The sequence below is a fragment of the Ceratotherium simum genome, chromosome 13, assembly GCF_057802395.1.
Source record: "Ceratotherium simum simum isolate JZ-2026a chromosome 13, ASM5780239v1, whole genome shotgun sequence".
NCBI lineage: Eukaryota > Metazoa > Chordata > Mammalia > Perissodactyla > Rhinocerotidae > Ceratotherium > Ceratotherium simum.
In genome coordinates this window covers 33,429,078-33,452,492 of record NC_141912.1, presented here as the reverse complement: position 1 = coordinate 33,452,492, position 23,415 = coordinate 33,429,078, and the positions used below count along the sequence as shown (strand labels likewise).

At 54.2% G+C, this 23,415-nt stretch overlaps 1 protein-coding gene across 1 annotated transcript; it reads left to right on the top strand.

The window, feature by feature from the left end:
• The first annotated feature begins 452 nt into the window (after positions 1–452).
• NOTCH4 (notch receptor 4) lies at positions 453–23,376 on the top strand. Its single transcript, XM_087438403.1, has 30 exons — positions 453–622; positions 1,419–1,500; positions 1,692–1,984; positions 3,628–3,975; positions 4,080–4,202; positions 4,317–4,553; positions 4,680–4,835; positions 5,166–5,360; positions 6,838–6,951; positions 8,047–8,160; positions 8,247–8,369; positions 9,210–9,366; positions 9,965–10,110; positions 10,395–10,547; positions 10,770–10,887; positions 11,124–11,211; positions 11,571–11,752; positions 12,593–12,779; positions 14,505–14,757; positions 15,008–15,120; positions 15,967–16,490; positions 17,048–17,431; positions 17,537–17,712; positions 18,255–18,474; positions 18,655–18,736; positions 18,831–18,969; positions 19,495–19,790; positions 20,017–20,164; positions 20,705–20,802; positions 20,989–23,376. The coding sequence occupies exons 1-30, from the start codon at positions 559–561 to the stop codon at positions 21,700–21,702; spliced, it is 6,027 nt and encodes a 2,008-aa protein (XP_087294529.1). The 5' UTR covers positions 453–558; the 3' UTR covers positions 21,703–23,376.
• Positions 23,377–23,415: the final 39 nt, after the last annotated feature.

Sequence of the window (23,415 nt, the reverse complement as noted above, 5' to 3'; positions counted from 1 at the left end):
CAAGATCAGTGGTTTCAATTTAGGGAAAGTTGCAGATTCTCTAAGAAGCGTCTGTACTGACCTCACAAAACAAGCATCCTCTCCTGGGAAGAGGAATAGGAAGTCTCTCGTCACCCCACACCTCTGTTTCCAGGTCCTGACCCTCCTGGGGTATGGGGCAGCCAACTTGCAATTCCCTTGTCTAGAAAGGAGAGACCACATCAACAAGCAGAAGGGCTGAGACTGTCCCCAGAGCCCCCACCAGCCCAGTTCTCCCCTCCTATCACCTGCCCTCCAGCCACACTGTGCTACTTCCCCCCCCACCTCCCCAGGGGTTGTCAGGGACAGAAAGCCCCTCCCTCATCCCCCTCAATGTTCCTCCACTCCTCCCCCCATTACTAGGGTGTCCAGGACATTGTGTGACTCAGGAAACAGCTCAGACGTGAGGCTTGCAGCAGGCCGAGGAGGAGGAAGAAGGGGCCGTGGGAGCAGAGAAGGAGGCTCCTGCCTCAGTGAGGGCTCTGAGGGTCCCTGCATGAGGAGGCAGAGGAGATCTGGGCTAGGGGCAGGGGCTCGGGAATGCAGCCCCCTTCACTGCTGCTGCTGCTTCTGTTGCTGTGTTGCTCAGTCGCCAAGGCAAGAGGTGAGGCATGGGGTGGGAGAGGTGGGGAGACCCAACTTCCCTAGGAGGATGTCCAGTGGTTTGGGGGCAGAGGGCCAAGTTCCATGCTTTGAGGCAACACTGGATGGAGGAGATTCTCATCCCCCAAATGGAGACAGCCTGCAGGAAGAGACGGCTCTGCTGCTGGAGTTGCACAAACCAAGGTTTTGGGCCTGGTGCCAGGGGTGGTGACTGTTGGGGGGATGGGCGAGAGGGTGCCCACCTCCAGGGAGAACCCAGTGGGCCTGGAGCTGGGGGACAGCAGGCTCTTGCAATCACGTTTAGGAGGGGAAGAGGAAAAAGACTGACCACCTGCTAGGGGAAGAGGTGAGAGGGGAGCAGGAAATGGAGACAAGGGAAGGTCAACAGCCCACCAAGTCCCTTTCCTGGTCCAGCTGTCCCTACCCCCCGGACGGCTCAATGCTGGGCCCTTCCGAGAGGAAATCCCTTCAATTTCTCAGCCAGTCAACTCCCAGGAGTCCCCTCAGCCCCCCTCCTAATCCTTGTTGTCTTGCTTCCGAGGGATGGAGCCTGAGGCTGGACTTGGGAGGCCAGAGAATAAACAGGAAAGAGGGGTGGGGATCAGTAACTGAGAGGCCTGGGATCTAGGGCCTGGGGTGTGAGCGCCACGTGGGGACTAGGAAGAAGGGTGTGGAGCGATGGTGGTTTGGAGCACGTGTGTGGGGCTGCTGCAAGCAGGTCCCTCCAGAGCACCCAGAGGAGTGAAGGTGGAGCACAATGTTCCCTGCTCCCATCTCATCCCCACCTCCACCCCTAGGGCTGCAGTGTGGGAGTTTCCCAGAACCCTGTGCCAACGGAGGCACCTGCCTGAGCCTATTTCAGGGGCAAGGGACCTGCCAGTGAGTGTGCCTCATGGGAGTAGGAGACTGGAGAGAAAGGGGGAGGGAGGCCAGGGGAGGAAATGGGAAGAAAGGAAAAAGGGAGGAGGTGGCAAAGATGAAGGGAAACAAATGAAGGCAAAGGAGGGAGGTGGGAGAAAAGGCGAAGTGGAGCCAGTGATGTGAGTTTTCCTCTCTCCTCCCCTGCCCAGGTGTGCGCCTGGCTTCCTGGGTGAGACATGCGAGTTTCCCGACCCCTGCCAGGATGCTCAGCTCTGCCAGAATGGGGGCAGCTGCAAAGCCCTGCTTCCCACCCTCCCAGGCTCCCCCAGCGCTCCCTCTCCCTCGGCCCCCAGCTTCTTCTGCACCTGCCCCTTTGGCTTCACTGGCGAGAGGTGCCAGGCCCAGCTCAAGGACCCCTGTTCTTCCTTCTGTTCCAAAATGGGCCGCTGCCACATCCAGGCCTCAGGCCGCCCACAGTGCTTCTGCCAGCCTGGGTGGACAGGTGAGCACTGAAGGGGTGAGGAGGAGGGGACAGGCAGGAGCAATACGCTGGGCTGTGGGTTAGGAAAGATGAAACTGGAGCCTGTGAGACTGAGACCCTTTGAGGACAGAAGCCATGAGAATCAAGAAGCTGATCCTTGGCGACCCATCTACCCAGGACTGACGTTCACCAGCATGGTTGTACTCATTGTTAAAATGTTAGAGTATTTCCAAACCAGTTGGTAAATTGCTACTGCCATAGCCTCCTTAGTATACTGCCCTGACCCCTTTCCCAGCCCCTCAAACTCCTTGCCACCCAGTAGCTAGGGAGTTAATGCCTGGCACACCAGGGGTCTCTACATTCTGAGCATCTGAATGGCCTCTGTTTTGAGTGCTAGGAGCCCATAATATCACCTGGGAAGACTGCGGTGCTGGCAGATGTGATGAGGGGAGGGATCTGACCCAAAGAGAAGAAAGGGTGCCCATCTCAGGAGGAGGGGTTCAGCCCTGGGACAAGAGATCAGGACATGTGATGGGCAGGGCATGCTACCCTGAGGAAGCGGTCAGGGATGCAGTGAGGCCCTGGAGAGGAAGGCTCGATAGGACCGGACCAGGATGGAGAGGGCTGGACCAGACAGCCACATGGGTAAGAAAGTGCTTGGAATGTGGGTGCCTCTGTGAGGCTTCTCAAACTTGCCTAGGCACAGCCATCACCTGGAAAGCCTTAAAAATACTGGTGCCTCCATCTCAGAGACTCTGATTTAGTGGGTCTGGGGTGGGCTAAGGACATGGAGACTTTTTTAACTGCCAGGTAATTCTGAGGTAACCAGGCCTGAGACTGCGTGTGAGAGAGTGTGTGTGACAAGAAGAAGGATGGGCAATGGCAACTTTCCAGGCCTTGTGCTTCAGAGTAGGGGCCCTGGGGCAGCCTCCTCCCTGACTCCAGTGCCAGCTCTGCCACTGACTAGACATGTGACCTTGCATAACATATTTAAGCTCTCTGGGTCCCCGGTTGTCAGTTGACATCCACACTTCATACGGCTGTTGAGAGGAGGGCAGGGAGTGATGCTCAGGAAGTGCTCACTTAGCTCAGTCCCTGACACACAGCTTGTGTGTAGCGAATGGTGGCGGCGCCCCTCGCCACCGCTACTGCCCTTCCTACTAGTGCCTTTCCCACTGGTGCACACGGTGGTCAAGTGAGTCTTCTTATCATTATCCGGACCATGACATCCACCTAAAGATCAGGAAATCAGGATGAGAGAGGCCAGACCACTGCCCAAGGGCACACAACCAGTTGTGGCACAGCAAGATGCTAACTAAGTCTCCCGCCTACAGAGATCGGATGCTTTTCACCCCCCACCAAGGTCACCACAGAAGGGACCCTGTGTCCCAGATTTTTCCAGGCAGGGCCCATTTGCAGTACTCCCACCAACAGCTACATGTCCTATTTTCAGTTTGGAAAATATGGTTACTCCAGATATAACCCTCCCAAGGAATGGTGAAACTGAGGTAGGGGTGATGGAGCAGGGTAAAGGGGGTATGAGAGGAAAGGGAAGGAAATAGGAAAATTAGACACAGAGAGAATCCAGAGTGAGAGCTGGGTTATCCCAGAGGAGCTGGGATTTGTGTCGTGCTAGAAACAGCCCCCTCTGTCCTTTGCCTCAGGTGAGCAGTGCCAGCTTCGGGACTTCTGTTCAGCCAACCCCTGCACCAACGGAGGGGTATGTCTGGCCACATACCCCCAGATCCAGTGCCGCTGCCCACCTGGCTTCGAGGGCCATACCTGTGAACATGATGTCAATGAGTGTTTCCTGGACCCGGGACCCTGCCCCAAGGGCACCTCCTGCCATAACACCCTGGGATCCTTCCAGTGCCTCTGCCCCGCTGGACGGGAGGGTCCACGCTGTGAGCTCCAGCCAGGACCCTGCCCCGCCAGGGGCTGTCTCAATGGGGGCACCTGCCAGCTGGTTCCAGGAAGAGACTCCACCTTCCACCTCTGCCTCTGCCCCACAGGTATGTCCTCACAGGGGACCTGCCTTCCTGCAGCCTCTCTCTCTGGGCAGGAAGGTTGCCACCCTTGGGTCCCCCTCCCCCAGCTGATCCCATGATCCTGTCAGGTTTCACAGGCCCAGGCTGTGAGGTGAATCCAGATGACTGTGTCGGGCACCAATGTCAGAATGGGGGCACTTGCCAGGATGGGCTGGCCACGTACACCTGCCTCTGCCCAGAGGCCTGGACAGGTGAGTTGTTTAAGCCAAGTCCATGGCACCAGTGGCCCAGATGGTCAGCCCCTGGCCTCTTCTCCTCAAAGGGCTCCCAGCTTCAGCCCTTGTCCCCTTCCCATCCCCCTGCAGGCTCAGATTGCTCTGAAGATGTGGATGAATGTGAGTTTCAGGGTCCCCCTCGCTGCAGAAACGGGGGTACCTGCCAGAACTCAGCTGGCAGCTTCCATTGTGTGTGTGTGAGCGGCTGGGGAGGCACAGGCTGCGAGGAGAACCTGGACGACTGTGTTGCTGCCACCTGTGCCCCAGGATCCACCTGCATTGATCGTGTGGGCTCCTTCTCCTGCCTCTGCCCACCTGGCCGCACAGGTGTGAGGCAGAGGGTATGGGGAGGAGGGAAGTGGGAGGTGGAGATGGCGAGTGAAAGAAGCACCAGGAGGGCAGCTGGGAGCTTCAAGTGGCCTCTGAGAGCTTCACCCACATCCTGCCCTCCAGGCCTCCTGTGCCACATGGAGGACATGTGTCTGAGCCAGCCGTGCCACGGGGAAGCCCAGTGCAGTACCAATCCCCTGACGGGCTCCACACTCTGCCTGTGTCAGCCTGGATACTCAGGGCCCACCTGCCACCAGGACCTGGACGAGTGTCAGATGGGTGAGGCACCCCCACATCAAATCCTTTCTGAGTCCCCAGACAGCCTCTGCTCTGAAGAGAGAAATGTGCAAATGCTTTTTCAAATTAAAAATACAAACATCCCTTTTTCCTGAATTTGCCCCAATTTGGCATCTCTTCCCTACGTGGCCTTCTTACCAATGCTCAGCCCTCCAGGCCCCATTTAGTTCTTCTCCATCTTAAAGACACAAGCCCTCTCCCCAGTTTGGTCTCATCTGCCACAAACAGGCCCCCACGCCTTCCCTGGCAGCCTGGCCTCCTTGCCCTTCCACCCTTGACCCTGGTGGACTCCAGGTTCTTCTCTCCTCCCAGCCCAGCAAGGTCCCAGTCCCTGTGAACATGGCGGCTCCTGCCTCAACACACCCGGCTCCTTTGACTGCCTCTGTCCCCCTGGCTACACGGGCTCCCGCTGCGAGACCAATCACAATGAGTGCCTGTCCCAGCCCTGCCACCCCGGCAGCACCTGCCTGGACCTGCTCGCCACCTTCCACTGCCTCTGCCCACCAGGTACCAGCTGGATGGGGCCTTGGATAAAGGAGACAAGGGACCAATCCTGAACCCACTGGCCATGACCCCTCCAGAGCATAGATAGCCTCAGGCCAGTTAGAGTCATTTACGAAAAAATGCTTCTCCTCCTCTCCCCAGCCCCAGATGAAAATTCTGGGAAACACATGGCCCATAGGAGAAGAGCTGCCAGAGATGGTAGTGAGATGGTATGCTCTGCTCAAGTCTGGAGTGAGGGGGAAGCATTCATGTCACAGTCATCGTGGAGTGTACAACCTGGTCCACTGCACACAGAGGCCCATCAAGGGAGAGCAGAAGAGCAGTTATAAACTTTTAATGCTGCAGCCTCTGCTCATGCTAACCCAGAATGCTCCTCTTAATCATGGAAACTCTCCCCTATAGAGATCGAGAATAAACCCTTAAAATCCCAAAGGGTCTGTGTGCTTGAATTTGGTGCAACAGGAAAGAATGCTGCAAGGCTGCACCCACCTCCAGTTCTAAGGGGAAAATGTCTCCCCAGGGAGACAGTGACAAGGCCAATATTGGGGAGCTAAATGAAACTAGAAAAATAATAGCTTACATTGTGCCAGGTACTGTCGGAGCATCTTACATGCATGATCGAATCTCTACAATAACTCTATGAGGTCAGCATTGTTACTATGCCTATTTTATAAATGAAGAAACTGAGGCACACAGACAGGTTAAGTGACTTATTCAAGGTCACCTAGCTAGTAACTGGCAGAACCAGGATTCAAACCCAGGGCCTCAATAGTGTTAACCACTACACACACCACCTTCTAAGCTTAGCAGCATCCAAAGGAAAATGCTGGGAAAACCGTCCAGTAATCCAAGGGACAAGGCTGTGAATATCAAGGAGCTTCAGAGGCAGCCTCCCTAGGCAAGAAGAGGGAGGCAGCAGAAGTCCAGAGGCTGATCCAGCTTCAGTTCAGGGTGAGACAGTGGAGACCAGGATGAGCTCGAAGAAACAGGGCAAACACGGGAGCCACACAGCTTCCCAAATACCCTTCATATCCCTCCCTTGGTCTCCCTGGCACAGAGGCCTGCCCAGTTAGAACAAGAGTGAATTACCTCCAAGCAGATGCCCACTTGTCTCATTTGTACATTGAGGACCTCCAGGCTGATCAGCCTGCCTGGGTGAGGCCTGCCTTCTGTGCACAGAGGAATGGCCCCAAAAGGCACTTCCTTGCTGCCCTCCCATGGGCCCCAGCAGGCGCCCTGCTTCCTGAGCTTTCCCACCTGAAGGGGGCAGAGCCACACACAGCAGAGCAGCAGGGCCTCAGGGTTCATCTCTCCAACTCAAGTGGAGACAGCACCTGGGGAGACACTGCCTGATGGAGGCAAACAGCAGGCTGGAGGCAGGGCTAGCTCTAGAACCTGGGGCTCCTGGGCAGAAGAGCAAGCAGCCAAGGCAGGGCTGGCCTGGCTGAGCCTCACCTCCACCACACCTCCATGTCCTCAGGCTTAGAAGGGCAGCTCTGTGAGGTGGAGATCAACGAGTGTGCCTCAGCTCCTTGCCTGAACCAGGCTGACTGCCAGGACCTGCTCAACGGCTTCCTGTGTGTCTGCCTGCCCGGTGAGTGCAGATTCCCTCAGCCCCCTCAGCCCCCTCAGTGCCCAGTCTCTGAACCTCCGCAGTTGAGGCCCAGCAACACCCAAGGCCTCTTGAAACTCTCCCTAGCCTAGCAAAGAAGGCCCCCATTTCTGCAACTCCTCTCTCCCCAAAGTCTCTTCTGCTACATCCCCCAAATCTTCCCTTGCTTACTTGCCCACCCTCTTCTCTGTGCTTTGCCCAATCACCCAATATCCCTCCTTTCCAGCCTTCTTTCAGAGTCCTCTGTATACTCCCCCTGCACGTTGGGGGTCCCAGGCTGGTCTTGGCACTGCTCGCCGTGGACGCAGGGAAGGCTGCCCCAGACCTTCCTTCTCAGCTTCATCAGACATTTCTCTGTCCCCTGCTCTATAATAACTGATGTTTATTGACTGTTTACTCCAGGCCAGCCACTTGGCTATGTACTTTTCAGGCATTATCTCGTTTAATCCCTTCAATGGTTCCATGAGGTAGATTCCATGATTACTCCCTTTTGACAGAAGAGGAAACTGGAGGCTAGAGAGGTGGAATAGCCCAAAGCCACACAGCTGGCAGGTGGCTGAGCTTCACCTTTTCTGCATCACCCTCCCATCATCTCCACCTGCCCAGGTGTCTTCTGTGGGGAGCCCTCCAGCTTCACCTTTCCTGGCAAGGGGAAGGGTCAGGACTTGTATTTATGCTTTTGGTAAAGTGTCTTTTCAGCATTAGTACACATATCCAGTTATGCCTTATTTATATGAAGAATAAAGTTACCAAGTTATGCTCTGTTATGTATTGAAGCTCAAATCACTATTTGAGAAGCCCCGAAATTGGCGCCTTCTTCATATAATGATACATTTAGACAAAACCCCAAACCAAGCCATTTGAAATAAGATTCTCTCCGTTGCAATTTGTAGCAGTTATTTCTACATAAGTAAAAAGTTTAAATATCAGTGTTAACTCTTAATTTCTTGTTTGAATCCAAGAAATTATGCCTGTAAAGCTCAGTCAAACATTTGTAACAAGCTCCCTAATAAATCTAGAGAAAGTAAAAAAAGATGCCTTTCACCATCTCTCCCCACCCACTCCCTGTTCCACCAGGATTCACCGGCTCCCGGTGTGAGGAGGACATCAACGAGTGCACAAGCTCTCCCTGTGCCAATGGTGGGCAGTGCCAGGACCAGCCTGGATCCTTCCATTGCGAGTGTCTCCCAGGTAAACTGGGACCCAACACTGGACGGGAGAGTGGGGGCAAGGGGTGGACTTCTGTGCAGGTCCCAGAGCCTCCTGCTGTGCCATAGGCTTTGAAGGCCCACGCTGTCAGGTGGAGGTGGATGAGTGTCTGAGTGGCCCGTGCCCCCCAGGAGCCAGTTGCCTTGATCTCCCAGGAGCCTTCTTTTGCCTCTGCCCCTCTGGCTTCACAGGTCAGCAGGGAAGGTGTTGGGAAGGACTGGTGGGATATTTGAGTCCGTTTAGGGTGGAGTAGAGGGCATTGATGGGTGTCCAAATGTTGCAATGTGAGAACAGAATGCGAATGGAAGCCGTTAAAGTTATTCAGTGCAAAACCTGCACAAGCTTACAACCATGGGGCTGAGGGCCCCCCTTGGGCCCAACATGAACGATGTGATTGGGGTTCAGGAGCAGAGGACGGGGTTCAAAGGGAAGCCATACATTTGCTTATTTAGCAAGCATTTATTAAGTGCCTACTATGCCAGACACAGACACAAAGCTGAGTAAGAGAGTTGCTATCCTCAAGTGGCTTTAAATCTTGTGCAGACAAGACTCTTGTTGATTATGGCCCAGAGAGTTACTCTGAGAGAGGAATGCACAGGATCCTGTAGGAACACAAAGGACCAGCCAACCCAGACTAGAGATGAGAAGGCTTCATGGAGGAGATGATGGCTGAGCTGAATGAGTAGGAGTTTGTGAAGATAGAATGCCAGACAGCGTGTTTTAGCTGCAGATAACCGCAAGTGCAAAGGCGTGGATGGAAGAAAAGCACACCCCATTTAAGGAACTGTAGGATTTCCAAGACTTGGAGTGCAACAGGGCAAGGATGAGAAATGCAGCAGTTGTAGGAAGGTCATGTTTTGCAGGACCCAATGTGTCACTCTGAGGAAGTTAGACAGTATCCTGAGGCAATAAGGAGCCACTGAAGGACAGGTTCATGGAGAGTGAGCAAGTCATGCTTAAGAAGTGGCCTTTGGCCCCATCAAGGACATGGAGGGACTCTGTTTTCTCTCTGACCCATCTCCCCACCACAGGTCATCTCTGTGAGGTTGCCCTGTGTGCCCCCAACCTGTGTCAGCCCAAGCAAAAATGCCAGGATCATGACAAGGTGCAGTGCCTCTGCCCTGAGGGAAGGCCTGGCTGTGCCCCCACTGAGGACAACTGCACCTGCCACCATGGGCACTGCCAGAGGTAACGTCTTCCAGGCCCTCTCCATTTGCACTGTCCTCCAGGTCCTCCTCAGCTAGGGCAGGAGACAGCAGTGAGGGGCGGGTCTGCAGGAAACGACCGCTGGGGAATAGGAAGGAGATGGCAAAGTCCTGAGGTCATGGCCAATGGGAGAGCTCAACTGGTGAGTGCTATCTAGTGAGAGAAGAGTTCATAAATAATGGCGGAAACAGAGGACAAGGGCATCAGAGTGGAAAGAAGAGCATTAAATCCCAGGGCCAATTCATCACTCATTAGACAAATATTTATTGAGCATCTACTATGTGTGGGTACTTTTCCAGGCACTGGGGGAACAGCACAGAACAAAAGAGACAAAGTGTCTGCTCTCATGGAGCTTAATTCTAATGAGCAAAGACAGACAATAAACAAGTTACATATCTAGTTGGGAAAATGAGGGGGTGGAGGGCATAAGGGGGACAGTACTGAGAGCAAAGTCACTGAAGAAAGGTGCCAGAGTCTCAGGGCGAAAAGACAAAGAGGTCCTAGGGGTCTGACCAATGTGTAAGGGAGACAAGAAAAACACCGGAAGAAGAGAAACCCTCCCCTTTCTCTTTATGACCAGATCCTCATGTGTGTGTGATGTGGGTTGGACAGGACCAGAGTGTGAGGCAGAGCTGGGGGGCTGCATCTCTGCACCGTGTGCCCATGGGGGCACCTGCCACCCTCAGCCCTCTGGCTACAACTGCACCTGCCCCACAGGCTACACAGGTGAGGCTCTCCCTAAACCATATATACTCCGGGCTGGCCACCCTCTACATCAAGGGCCAGGCCAGTAGAGACATGTGTCTAATGGCTCTGGGTATGCATCACCACAAAGGAAAATTGGGCCCGGGCTGCAGGGGACACAGGTGATGTGTGGGAGGTGGTGAGAAAAGAAAAGAGGTTAGAAAAAGAGAAAAGAGAGAACAATAGGGATGGAGATGAGGAAGGGAAGGGAAAGGGAATAGGAGAAAAGGAAGATGCCCTTTCTCAGCCCCACCCATTTCCCTCAGGGCCCACCTGCAGTGAGGAGGTGACAGCCTGTCACTCAGGGCCCTGTCTCAATGGTGGCTCCTGCAGCCCCAGCCCTGGGGGCTACTCCTGCACCTGCCCTCCGAGCCACACTGGGCCCCGCTGCCAGACCAGCACCGACCACTGTGCCTCTGGTGAGTGCCAACCGTGTCCTGAGGCTGGGCCACAGGGGGATGGAGGAACTGGTCAGGGTGTGTTTGTGCCGTGTCAAAAAAAGTTAACTGGACACAGTGAGCTGTTGTTTTGAGGGGGTGCTGGGGAAGGAGGGTGGGTGTATGTCCTGTGTTTGGTGTGACTGAGGTCACAGGACGAATTACAGGCAAGGAACCCAACCCCTCACAGCCTCCTCTCTCCAGCCCTGTGCCTCAATGGGGGTACCTGTGTGAACAGGCCTGGCACCTTCTCCTGCCTCTGTGCCACCGGCTTCCAGGGCCCACGCTGTGAGGGAAGGATCCGTCCCAGCTGTGCAGACAGGTGAGCAGGGCTCAAAGACCCCTGGAGGAAGGGAGGTAGCCCCTCAGCCTTCCCATCCTTCCTCTCCCTCTCCTCTGGGGCTCCAGGCTGCCTCCCATTCCACATCCTATACTCATTCACTTTGCCTTCCCTCCTGGTTTCCCAACTGCCCAATGGTTGCCAGCCCACCACATCACACACTCCCTCCCCCTTTCCCAGACCTTCCTCCTACTGTGCCCTGTCTCTGTCTTGTCTAGCCCCTGTAGGAACAGGGCGACCTGCCAAGACGGCCCTCAGGGTCCCCGCTGCCTCTGCCCCCCTGGCTACACAGGAGGCAGCTGCCAGGTGAGGGACACCAAGCCAGGTGTGCTGAGGAGGGAGGTGGCTGGACAGTTCCAGGGAAGGGTCTCAGTTACTAAAAGGTGGGCAGCAGGGAAGCTTGGGAGCAGTATTCACATGGAAGTCTAGGAGTTGAGGTCTAGCTTCAGGTTTGTATGGAGTTGAAGGACTGAAAGGATTTCTGACGCCAAGGACTGTTCTGGGATGTGAGTATCAATGGAAACCAGGGAGGGTCTACTTATCCCAGACCATTCAGGAGAGAGTTTTAGAGGTAAGGGATTTGGAGGAGCTGAAGTTGGCAGAGGACTAACTGGGCCTGGGAATCTGATGCTCTGTCCTGCCTCATGCTCTCTCCCAACCTTCAGACTCTGATGGACTTATGTGCCCAGAAGCCCTGTCCACACAATTCCCACTGCCTCCAGACTGGGCCCTCCTTCCACTGCCTGTGCCTCCAGGGATGGACTGGGCCTCTCTGCAATCTTCCACTGTCCCCTTGCCAAAAGGCTGCTCTGAGTCAAGGTACCAACCCAAGGACCAACGTGGGAGCAGATGAAGAGAAAAAGAATGTCCTCCTCTACCCCATCCTTAATGGCATCCACACACAACATTTGGCCAAAACAACCAACTTAGAGCCGAAGCAACACAAACCAACCAGTTACTGATTCCACAGTTCCACACCCAGTGTAGCCTAACACAACTCAACTCCTAGCATCACATTCAATGAAACTCAAGCAACATCAACCAGCGCAGTCCAGTAAGACTCCAGTTTAACACAACCACCAGGGACATAACTCAGTGTGGAACAACTCAACTCTGTCATTATCATCATAACTCAACCAGAGTGGACCACTTTTAACTCAACTACACTCAACACACTTCGCCACACCCCACTCACTTGAATGTTACACCAACCTCCTTGTAAAAGAATACTCTTCTTATTCAAATGAGGTTTGATACGAGAAGACCTCAGGAAAGAGACTATTGGGGGACAGGGGACAGCTGATGGGAATCACAATGAGAGAATATCAGAAGATGCAAAATTCAAGGGACAGACTTGGGCCATTAAGTAAGCCATGTGCCCACACTTGAAGTGTCCCTTGAGTTCTTTCTTGCTTGAGACTTGTTTTAAGCCAAGAATATAGTTGCTTATAATGCTCTGATAAGCTTAAGAAGAGGTGTCTCTCTCCATGCTGGCAGAAAAGGCAGGAGGGGAAACTTGATGTTTTAACCTCTTCAGCATCAGGAGTTACTGACTCCTCAGGCTCCAAGTGGCCTCCACCCACCCCAGGAATGGTAGTGGCCCCCACAGGCCTCTCTGCTCGGTATCTGGGGCCCCTGAGCACCCTTCCACTTAGCTTTATTGATCTCTGTCTGTCTCTCTCTCTCTAGGCACAGAAGTCTCTTCCCTGTGCCAGAATGGAGGCCTCTGCATCGACAGCGGCCCCTCCTATTTCTGCCACTGTCCCCCTGGATTCCAAGGCAGTGTATGCCAGAACAGGGTGAACCCATGTGAATCCAGGCCCTGCCAACACGGGGCCACCTGCGTGGCCCAGCCCAACGGGTATCTCTGCCAGGTGAACAGGTCTAGAGGAGAGTGGGGAGGGGAGACAAGGGTGGGCTGGATGTGGGAAACAGCAGTCCTGGGCCAGTGGGGATGATGTACCCATTTTCCTTTCCTTTACCCCAACATCCAACCAACTGCCAAATCATGCCATTTTACCTCCTAAATATTTCTCAACTCTGTCTTTTTCCCTTAGTCCAGGCCTTTGCTGCATTCCACCTGGACAACTGCATCAGCCTCCTAACTATCGTCCCTTCCTCCACACTTGTCCTCCTATAGGTTCAGCCTTCACTCCACTACCAGAGTGCTCTATTGAAAATATTAAGCTGATCTGTCACATCCCTGCTTAAAATCTTTCAGCGGCTGGCTGCCCACCTCTTTCACAATGAAGTCCAAGGCCATGCTTGACCCAGACTTGCCTGCCTCTCAGGCCTCATCTCTCCCTACCCCCACCCTCCTATTCTCTGCTCCAGCACACAAGACTGCTGCTGGCTTCCATATAGACTGGCTCTTTGGTGGCCTTCCCCACTCCTCTTCCACTGGATGGTGCCCAGGAGGCGTCCTCTTCAGGAAAATGTCCCTAACTTCTCTCCAGGCTGGGTTAGGGCCTCTCCTTGGTGGTTCAGGTCACTGAGCAGAAGAGGCACAGCTGGGATTCAAGTCCATGCAGCCTGATCCCTGTACTCAGAACCAGGACATTGGATAAAAGGCACAATACAGATCCCCTAACCATCCTCTTCCATTAACTTTTTCATTTGATTTTTTAACTTTTTGTTATGAGCATTTGCAAACAGACACAAAAGCAGTGTACTGATTAGTAGTAAACCCCTGTGCACCCATTACTCAGCTTCACTTCCTTTCATGAAACTCCCTCCTCCAGAAGTTCCCAAAACACCCCACATCATCTGCTTCTTCCAGCCCTCTGGCCTCTCCTCAGATTCTTTGTAAATCCCTTTTTCTCCATCTTTCTGAAGTCTTCCTGAAACTCCATTCTTGCATGCTCTTCTTCCTCTTGCAGGAACTCAGCACCTGGTACAGACCTCATCAACAACCCTTCTCTCACTAGCAGAATATGAAACAATCAGAAAATGGTTAAGGGCATCAGTTGTGAAGTCACAGACTTGCACTGAATCCCAGCTCTGCCACCTACTAGCTCTGTGACTTGTGCAAGTCACTTAACCTTTCAAGGAATCAGTTCCCTTTTCTGTAAAGTGAGAATCAAGTGACATAATCCACATAGAAGATTGTTAGGAGGGTTTTATGAGGTTACGTATATAATTCATGCAATAAATGCTCGCTGTCTCTCTCCTCTGGTTGACTAAGAACTTCATGGAAGCAGGGATGAGTTCTAATTTTCTTTGTATTCCTAGTGCCTAAGATGGTGCCTGGCACAAAGTAGGCATTCAATAAATGCTTACAAATTAAGTAATAAAGCATGACAGAGCCTGCTGGGTGTGTGGTGGGGGGAGGGAGGTTTTATTAAACAGAGCTATGTTTAGTGGCAATGCGTCAGATTGTTTGGGACCGGGGAGGCGTTAAGTTGCATGTTATTGAAGAATTGTGTATCGTGTGGAATGGAGATAGAAGCGTTAAGCTACACGTGGCTGTGATGGATGGTGAGTTGAGTGATGCTTTGAGCTGGAAGGTGGGGGGCTGGGCAGACATCTTGAGCTGGGTCCTCCGTAGTGCTGGAATGGGCTTGTTTACTGGTTCCCTGGCTGACCCTCTTTGCCTGCAGTGTGCCCCAGGCTACAGTGGACAGAACTGCTCAAGGGAACCTGACGCCTGTCAATCCCAGCCCTGTCACAACCACGGGACCTGCACCCCCAAACCTGGAGGCTTCCACTGTGCCTGCCCTCCGGGCTTTGTGGGGCTGCGCTGTGAGGGGGATGTGGATGAGTGTCTGGACCAGCCCTGCCACCCCACAGGCACTGCAGCCTGCCATTCTCTGGCCAATGCCTTCTACTGCCAGTGTCTGCCTGGACACACAGGTGAGGCCTGGGATGGGGGACGTAGGCATCTCTGTGGCACAGCTGAGAAGACTATGGAAACCCAGTAAATCTGCACCCACAAGGCAGCCTAGTCATCTTGTCCATCCCCCTGCCTGTACAGCCCAATCCAAAGAATATGCCCCAGGATCCATTTGCCTGTGCATCTAGTGCTCAGCCGACTTCCAGGAATGAGCTAGGAAGGAGGCAGTGACTGAGCTGTCTGTGACGTCTAATCCCACCCTCACCACAGGCCAGTGGTGTGAAGTGGAGCTAGACCCCTGCCAGAGCCAGCCCTGCTCCCACGGAGGGTTCTGTGAGGCCACAGCAGGACCACCCCGGGGGTTCATCTGCCACTGCCCCCAGGTGAGTGACCACAAAGCTGCCTTCTCTGCTGCCCCCAACACTGATGCAAGGTGAGAACGCCTGAGCTGGAATCCTAGAGGGGAGCCTGGGGGAGCACTGGAGTGGGAATTGTTGGAGAAAGCCATCCCATGTTCACAGTGGCTCTCAGAAGCAGTCAGAGGGAAAGGCAGTATCAGGTGGTAGCATGAAAGGAATTTTTAGAAATCATGGGCATTGCCCAAGGGAAGGTCCCCAAGGTCAAGCTGAGTGACCTTGGATAAGTTCTTTTAACTCTGTGTGTGTGTGTGTGCACGCGTGCGTGTGTACCGCAGATGCTGGAAACTGGATTAATCTTAAGCCTTAGTTCATGATACACTAATATTAGTGGTTTGTGCATGGCCTTCTTTTATTTTATTATTCTTACAATATAACACCCATGAACTTAACCCAAGAATTCCAATATTAACAACTTACATGTACTTGTACTTACGTCTTTCTCTATCCTATTCCCCTTCCAGAGGAAGAGAAAATATATAATCCTATCTCCAAGGATTAAGATAATAATATTAGTTCAATTCTATTAACTGTTTAGTCTTCTAGAACTTGCAGCATGATGCTACAATTCATCCAGGTTGTTGCACACAGCTATGGTTCATCCATTTTCACCACAGTGTAGTATGTCATTGTGTGAAAAAACATGGGATATGGTTTCAACATCTGTAAAATGATAAACTTGATGTTCTCTGAGGCCCCTTCCAGATATGAGAATCTAGGACCCTCTGAGCTACTTTAACCCAGTAATTTGCTTGAGGGGAAGTGGGAAGAATAATACAAGCTCCTTCCCCACATCTCTCCTCCTCTCCGCAGGGTTTTGAAGGCCCCACCTGCAGCCACAAAGCCCCCTCCTGTGGCCTCCATCACTGCCACCACGGTGGCCTGTGTCTGCCCTCTCCCAAGCCTGGCTTCCCACCGCGGTGTGCCTGCCTCAATGGCTATGGGGGCCCTGACTGCCTGACCCCACCTGCTCCTCAAGGCTGTGGCCCTCCTTCTCCATGCCTACACAATGGCAGCTGCTCAGAGACCCCCGGGCTGGGGGGCCCAAGCTTTCGATGCTCCTGCCCCCCCGGCTCTCCAGGGCCCCGGTGTCAGAGGCCTGGAGCAAAAGGTTGCGAGGGCAGGGGTGGAGATGGGGCCTGTGACGCTGGCTGCAGTGGCCCAGGAGGAAATTGGGATGGGGGGGACTGCTCCCTGGGGGTCCCAGACCCATGGAAGGGTTGCCCCTCCCACTCCCGCTGCTGGCTTCTCTTCCGGGACGGGCAGTGCCACCCACAGTGTGACTCTGAAGAGTGTCTGTTTGATGGCTACGACTGTGAGACACCTCTAGCCTGCACGTGAGCCTGAAACCCAGACTTGGGTGGGATGGGCAGGGTGACGCCTCTGCGTTAGTGTGACAACAGCCTCAAGCTCCAGGGAGTTTCCACCCTGATAACCATTGCTAAGTAGGGGTAGAAGACGCTGAATTCCAACCCAGGGGGATGGGGCAACATCAATATTTAATGTGGAGAAAGAGGGCAGTGCCTCTGTCTGGGCTCCTGAGAGTTGTAGGAGCTCTGGCCTCAAGCTTCTTTCTCTAAGCCATGTTGCCAGGGAGTATCTCCCCTAGAAACCAAGTACCTCTGAGGGAAAGGGGCCTTGGGCTCTCCTTCAGGGAGACAGGAGAGCTTGGGATGTTAGGGAGGGGAAGCTCTTAGGAAACAAGGGTGTCAGCAGACATTAGGGCATCTGGGCTACCAACTATCCAGAGCCTGACTAAGCCCATTGCCCCAGAGATGCCCCCACTTAGCAACCAGTGGCCTAGAGGCTGTGGAATATCAGAAATCCTCTTTGGGTTAAAGAAGGGAGTCAGATTTCTTTGGGGGTTCTGAGTCCCCTTCTCCTCACCCCACAGTCCAGCCTATGACCAGTTCTGCCACGACCACTTCCACAATGGGCACTGCGAGAAAGGCTGCAACACTGCAGAATGTGGCTGGGATGGGGGCGACTGCAGGCCCGAAGACAGGCATTCAGAGTGGGGGCCCTCCCTGGCCCTGCTAGTGGTACTGAGCCCCCCGGCCCTGGACCAGCAGCTGCTCACCTTGGCCCGAGTGCTGTCCCTGACTTTGAGGGTGGGGCTCTGGGTGAGGAAGGATAGTGATGGCAGGGACATGGTGTACCCCTATCCTGGGGCTCAGGCCGAAGAGGAGCTAGGAGGAATCCCAGACCCCTCTCATCAGGAGAGAGCAGCCCCTCAAACACAGCGTGCAGGCAAGGAGACAGACTCCCTCAGCACTGGGTAAGAAGGCTAGGTGGAGGGGCGGGCCAAACACTAGTTTTTTAATGGGCAGAGGGATGGGAGCCAGGAACCAACACAGGGGTCTCTGAGGTGCCTCCCCCACAGGTTTGTGGTTGTGATGGGTGTGGATTTGTCCCACTGTGGCCCTGACCACCCTGCATCCCGCTGTCCCTGGGACCCTGGGCTCCTGCTCCGCTTCCTTGCCGCGATGGCCGCAGTGGGGGCCCTGGAACCCCTCCTGCCAGGACCACTGCTGGCTGCCCACCCTCGTGCAGGTACCGGTAGGTGACGCCCTGTCATTTCCCTGGCTTTTCTACCAGATTGGCTTTCATGCCAGAAATCAGCAACGGAGGTCAAATGAAAGAGGATCACTGGGAGCCCAAATGTTCTTTGTGGCGCCTTACCCTTGTTAACCCCTCTTTCTCTAACTGGATCTCCTCGTGGCCCATTTGCTCTGCAATCTCCTTCCTGACTTCCCTAAGTACTTTATCCTAACCTCTATCATAGACCTCCCAGAAACCTCAGTCCTGTCTACTAGGCCGAGCATATCCAAACATCCGTGTATCAAACAGCTCACAGTACATGAAAGAATAATAACTCTTATATAGCACTTCCTATGTGCTATGTCTTACACTAAGCGTTTTACAGCATTAACTCATTTAGTCCTCCCAACAACCCCATGAGGCAGGTACTATTATTATTCCCATTCCATAGATGAGGAAATTGAGGCAAAAAGAGGTTCCTGCACTTGCCCAAAGGTTTCACAGCAGTACCCAGCCTCTCTAGGAATGGCTTCTTTTTGTGACTTTGTCTCTCCCACCAGAGCCCCCCTCCAACCAGCTTCCCTGGCCCGTGCTGTGCTCGCCGGTGGCCGGGGTCCTTCTCCTGGCCCTTGGGGCTCTTCTCGTCCTCCAGCTCATCCGGAGACGTCGCCAAGAGCATGGAGCCCTCTGGCTGCCCCCTGGGTTCACTCGAAGGCCTCGGACTCAACAGGCTCCTCGCCGACGCCGCCCCCCCCTGGGCGAGGACAGCATCGGCCTCAAGTGAGAGTGAGGAGGAACTGGGGCTCAGGGAAGGGACTCTTTCCTGTGGAGATATTGATGACCAGAAGCCATAAGAGATGTTATTGTAGAAGCTGAAGACAGAGGAAGGGGAAAGGGGTCAGTAGGCTGCTGGAAATCTTGGGGACCCTAAATGTCTTCTATCCACCCACCCCCTTCCAGGGCACTGAAACCAGAGGCAGAAGTTGATGAGGATGGAGTTGTGATGTGCACAGGCCCCGAGGAAGGAGAGGAGGTGGGCCAGGTGAAAGCAGTGGGGCAGAAATGATCCTGAGGCGATGGAGGGAATGAAGGGACAAGTGAACCTTCCTTCACTGATTCTTGTTCTCATCCCCAAGGCTGAAGAAATGGCCTCACCCTCCAAGTGCCAGCTCTGGCAGCTGAGTGGTGACTGTCAGGAGCTCCCACAGGCAGCCATGCTGACTCCTCCCCAGGAATCTGAGATGGATGTCCCTGACGTGGACACCCGTGGACCTGGTACGTGAGCCAACCCAGACCAAGAAAACAAAAACTGCTTTTGACCCTTTTAGAATCAGAAAGTACTTTAACATCAGAACTGGAGAAACTGTTAGAATTAGTGCCTTAGACCAGTGATTCTCAAAATATGGTTCCGGGACAGAAGAATTAGCATCACCAAGGAAATTGTTAGAAATACAAATTCTCAGGCTCCACTCCAGAGCTACTGATTCAGAAATTCAAGATATTGGGGAATCTATGTCTTAACAAGCCCTCCAGGTGAGTCTGACCCAGACTTAAGTTTGAGAACCACTGCCCTAGAATGTTAGAGAATTAAGGCCTGCTGGCTCCTTTTACTGATGAGGAAACTGAGGCCTAGAGAAAAGTAGAAAAGTTACTTGACTAAAACCACAAAAAATCAAGAGCCAGAGCTGGACTTCCTGACCCCTCAGGCTGTGATTTTGCCTGAGGCTCCATGTTCTCCCCCTCCCCAATTATGTCCTTTTGATTGACTTATCCCCCATTCCTCCTGTCTCCCACCCACAGATGGGGTGACACCCCTTATGTCAGCAGTCTGCTGTGGGGGAGTGGAGTCCAGGACCTTCCAAGGGGCATGGTTGGGAAGCCCTGAGCCCTGGGAACCTCTGTTGGGTGGAGGGGCTTGTCCCCAAGCTCACACTGTGGGCACTGGTGAGACCCCCTTACACCTGGCTGCCCGATTCTCCCGGCCAACCGCCGCCCGCCGCCTCCTTGAGGCTGGAGCCAACCCCAACCAGCCAGACCGAGCAGGGCGCACCCCCCTTCACACGGCTGTGGCTGCTGATGCTCGAGAGGTCTGCCAGGTCAGTGCACACTGGGGTCGCTACAGGGAACAAGGGGCAAACCCGCAAGCAAAGCTGGGTCAAAGCATCCCCTAGGGTTCGGCAAAGAGGAAGGTGATGTCAGATTGGGGACCTGAAAGGGAAACAAGAACAGATGGCTGAATATAGATTGGGAGGTGGTTAACAGTGTGAGGGACCTGAGCTAGCTAGATCATGCTAGGGGTCACTGGCCCTCTCTGGCCCCTAGCTCCTACTCCGCGGCAGACAGACTGCAGTGGACGCGCGGACAGAGGACGGGACCACAGCCCTGATGCTGGCTGCCAGACTGGCAGTGGAGGACCTGGTTGAAGAGCTGATTGCAGCCCAAGCAGATGTGGGGGCCAGAGATAAATGGGGTACGGATCTGGGGAAGTTGATGTTGTGCTACAGAGAAGTTGAGCAAATGGGTTTTGAAATAAGATGCAAAAAAACGAAGCAGGAGAGTGACCAACTGGAGGCTGGGGGATTCCCTCCCACCCTGTAGTCAGGGTGGTAAATCTGCGGTGCAGTGGCGGCCTGTGAGTCTTCCCCATCATCCTCAACACCACACACACGTGAGTCTTCCCCATCATCCTCAACACACACCCTGCGCTAGCCCACTAGGAACTAGGAAGGGGGAAGTGTGTGTGTGAGATACAGGGAGGGGTCTCTTGGGGGAAGGTGGTCTCCCGGTCCCACCGACCCCAGAACAATGCCCCATTGTCAATCCCGCGCGCCGGTGACGTCACCAGGGGCAGCGCTTCCTGCCGGCCGGCGGTCACCCGGGCAACGCTTCCGCCTTTGAGCAACCCGGCGGGCCCGAGTACCCTTCCCCCAAGACGAAAATCCGTGGGAAACAGGAACCCAGGCATCTGGCCCCCGGCCTTGGCTTAACAACCTCCCCTGTCGTCCCCTAGGAAAAACCGCGCTGCACTGGGCCGCGGCCGTGAACAACGCCGGGGCTGCCCGCTCCCTTCTCGAGGCCGGAGCCGATAAAGACGCCCAGGACGGCAGGGTTAGACAGGGCAGCGGGCTCCCCCACCCCAAAAGAAAAAAGGGCGCGGGAGAGGTGGAAAGCGCGAGAACCCCGTAATACCAGAAGGGGGAGGGGCCAGCAGTCAAGTGGGTGGAGTCCTGAAGGGCCAGTCCTGTGGGCGTGGCCTTCCCTGATCTCGCCCCCTCGCTGTTTCCTCCGGCACAGGAACAGACACCGCTGTTCCTGGCGGCCCGAGAAGGGGCGGTGGAGGTAGCCCAGCTGCTGCTGGGGCTTGGGGCGGACCGACGGCTGCGGGACCAGGCCGGGCTAGCGCCCGAAGACATCGCCCGCCAGCGCAACCACTGGGATCTGCTGACGCTGCTGGAAGGGGCGGGGCCCCCGGAGGCGCGTCACAAAGCCACGCCGGGCCGCGGGGCGGACCCCTTCCCGCGCGCGCGCACCGCGTCGGGAAGTGTGCCCCCGCGTGGGGGCGGGGCTCTGCCGCGCTGCCGGACGCTCTCAGCCGGAGCACGCCCGCGTGGGGGCGGAGCATGTCTGCAAGCCCGTACTTTTTCCACAGACTTGGCCGCGCATGAGGGCGGGGCCTATTCGCATTGCCGGAGCCTATCGAAAGGAGGAGCAGGAGGAGGCCCGCCCCCCCGCGGCCGTAGGTTTTCTGCAGGCATGCGCGGGCCGCGGCCCAACCCTGCAACAGTGCGAGGAAGATCCGGGGTTGCGGCCGGCAGCGGGGGTGTGGCCTCAGGTGGTAACTGGCCCAACGATTGGGTAGCCCTGGGAGCCTGCGGCGCCGCCTCCAACACTCAGATCCCGCCTCCTTGCCTTACTCCGTCCCCGGAGCGGGGTTCCCCTCAAGTTGCCTGGGGTCCCCCAGCCCACCAAGTAATACCTTTAAATGCAGGAGGCGAGGATCAAAAATAGAAGGCTACATGTCAGGGAGGCTAAATGACAGTCTGGAAGGCCTCCAGATTTTAAGGTCCTTGAAAGACCCCTAAAAGTGAGGGGTCATGAGTGTAGTTTCCCTCCCACAATGAGTGTCTGCCTACTCAGAACCGTCATCTCCCACGTGGAGAAGCTGCAGCCCTGGAAAGAGGGTTTGGGGTGCTGGGATGAAGCAAGCCCAGCCCACGTCCCAGAAAATAAGGGTGAGGGGCTACAGAGGGTGGAGTGGGGGAAGTACCCCTGAACTGGAACCAAGATCTGCAGACAGATAGGATGTAAGATATTCTTTACTGTATGTGGCTCCCAAAGGGAGCCTCTATCACCCATCACACCCACTACCCACAAAGGGCTGACAAGTATTTATTGAGCACACACTATGTGCCAGGCACTATGTAGGTGCTGAAGGGAGGGCCAAGGGCCACTCCAGCTGATGACTCCTTGCATTCTCCCCACCTCTCCTCCCAAACAAATCACTGCAGGGATGAAGCGCCACTCTTCTAGCCACGGCTATCTCTATTTAAGAACCCCAAATCTGTCACCCAATAATAAAGCTGATTTGAAGTGTTAATTTTTTTTGGAGGGGTTGGGGAGTGTCATGGGAAAAAATATGGAAGTAACTGCATAGTGTTTTCAGAATTTTGTGCCCTAAGTTCAACATTTGGATAGAGGCTTTGAGTATAGTTTAAGAGCAAGAATAAGAAGCTTTGGGGGTCCCATGTTAATTTAGGGTATCATCTGAAAGGAAAAGTTGCTAGTAGCCCAGGGAGAAACCACACACACACTAGACCCTGCATACGCTTTGTCCCTCTTCCAAGGGCATTTTGTTATAGCCACTTAGGAAATTCCTAAGGCCTCAAGTTAAAGGAGATAGAGCATCTTAAATTTTATCCATCTTTCAGCAACGTGGCTACACCTCTTTAATGATGACGGGCCTTAGACATGGAGGCCATGAGGCTTTTTGAAAGCTAATAATAACCATCATTTACTGAGCATTCACAATGTGCCAAATGCCTTATCACATTTAATCCTCACATCAACTCTATAAGGCATGTGCTATTAAAGCTCCATTTTACTCTTTCAGAAACTGAGGCACAGAGATTTTGTTTGTCCAAGATTGCAAGGCATTAAGTGGCCGAACCGGATCTCTTCATCACATTTCATGCTCCAAGTCACTCAGCTGTAAACCTCCTAATATGACAGGTTGCCATTTAGGGGTCGCAAATGTCTATCCTGCTCCCACCCTAGTGCCAGCCAGCCTGAGCAGCACTGATCCAAGACCCAGCCAGGGAGGTGGTCCTCTCCCTTTTCCATTTCTGTATCCCTCATTCATGACCAGAGGAAAGTTTCCCTGCCCCTTGTCTCTCACATTTGGTATGTATCATGTCCCGTGAATAGACTATAAGCACCCAGAGGGCAGGGATAACTATTCAACACATGTTTATTGAATACTTACTGTGTGTTGGACCCAGTGCTAGGGGTTTATGTATGTTTGAGAGCCCAACATCCCTGGGTCTGAGTCCTCTGCTTCCTACTGGAACCACGCCCCTCCCAGTCCCAATAAGTCTGAGGGAAGCTAGGAAGCAGGGGAGGACTGAATCCTACATCAGGGTCCATCTTAGAGAAGGGACCTGGGGTGGGGGGGTTCTGAGGAGTGAAACCACTTCCTGTGTAGCTAGTTCCTGTGTTGACAGA

Excerpts from the sequence above, each read along its gene's own strand:
- NOTCH4 (XM_087438403.1), top strand. The coding sequence starts at position 559 with ATGCAGCCCCCTTCACTGCTGCTGCTGCTTCTGTTGCTGTGTTGCTCA. Across the intron at positions 5,361-6,837 it reads CCACTGCCTCTGCCCACCAG|GCTTAGAAGGGCAGCTCTGT; the intron begins GTACCAGCTGGA and ends CCATGTCCTCAG. Across the intron at positions 18,970-19,494 it reads CGTGGACACCCGTGGACCTG|ATGGGGTGACACCCCTTATG; the intron begins GTACGTGAGCCA and ends TCCCACCCACAG.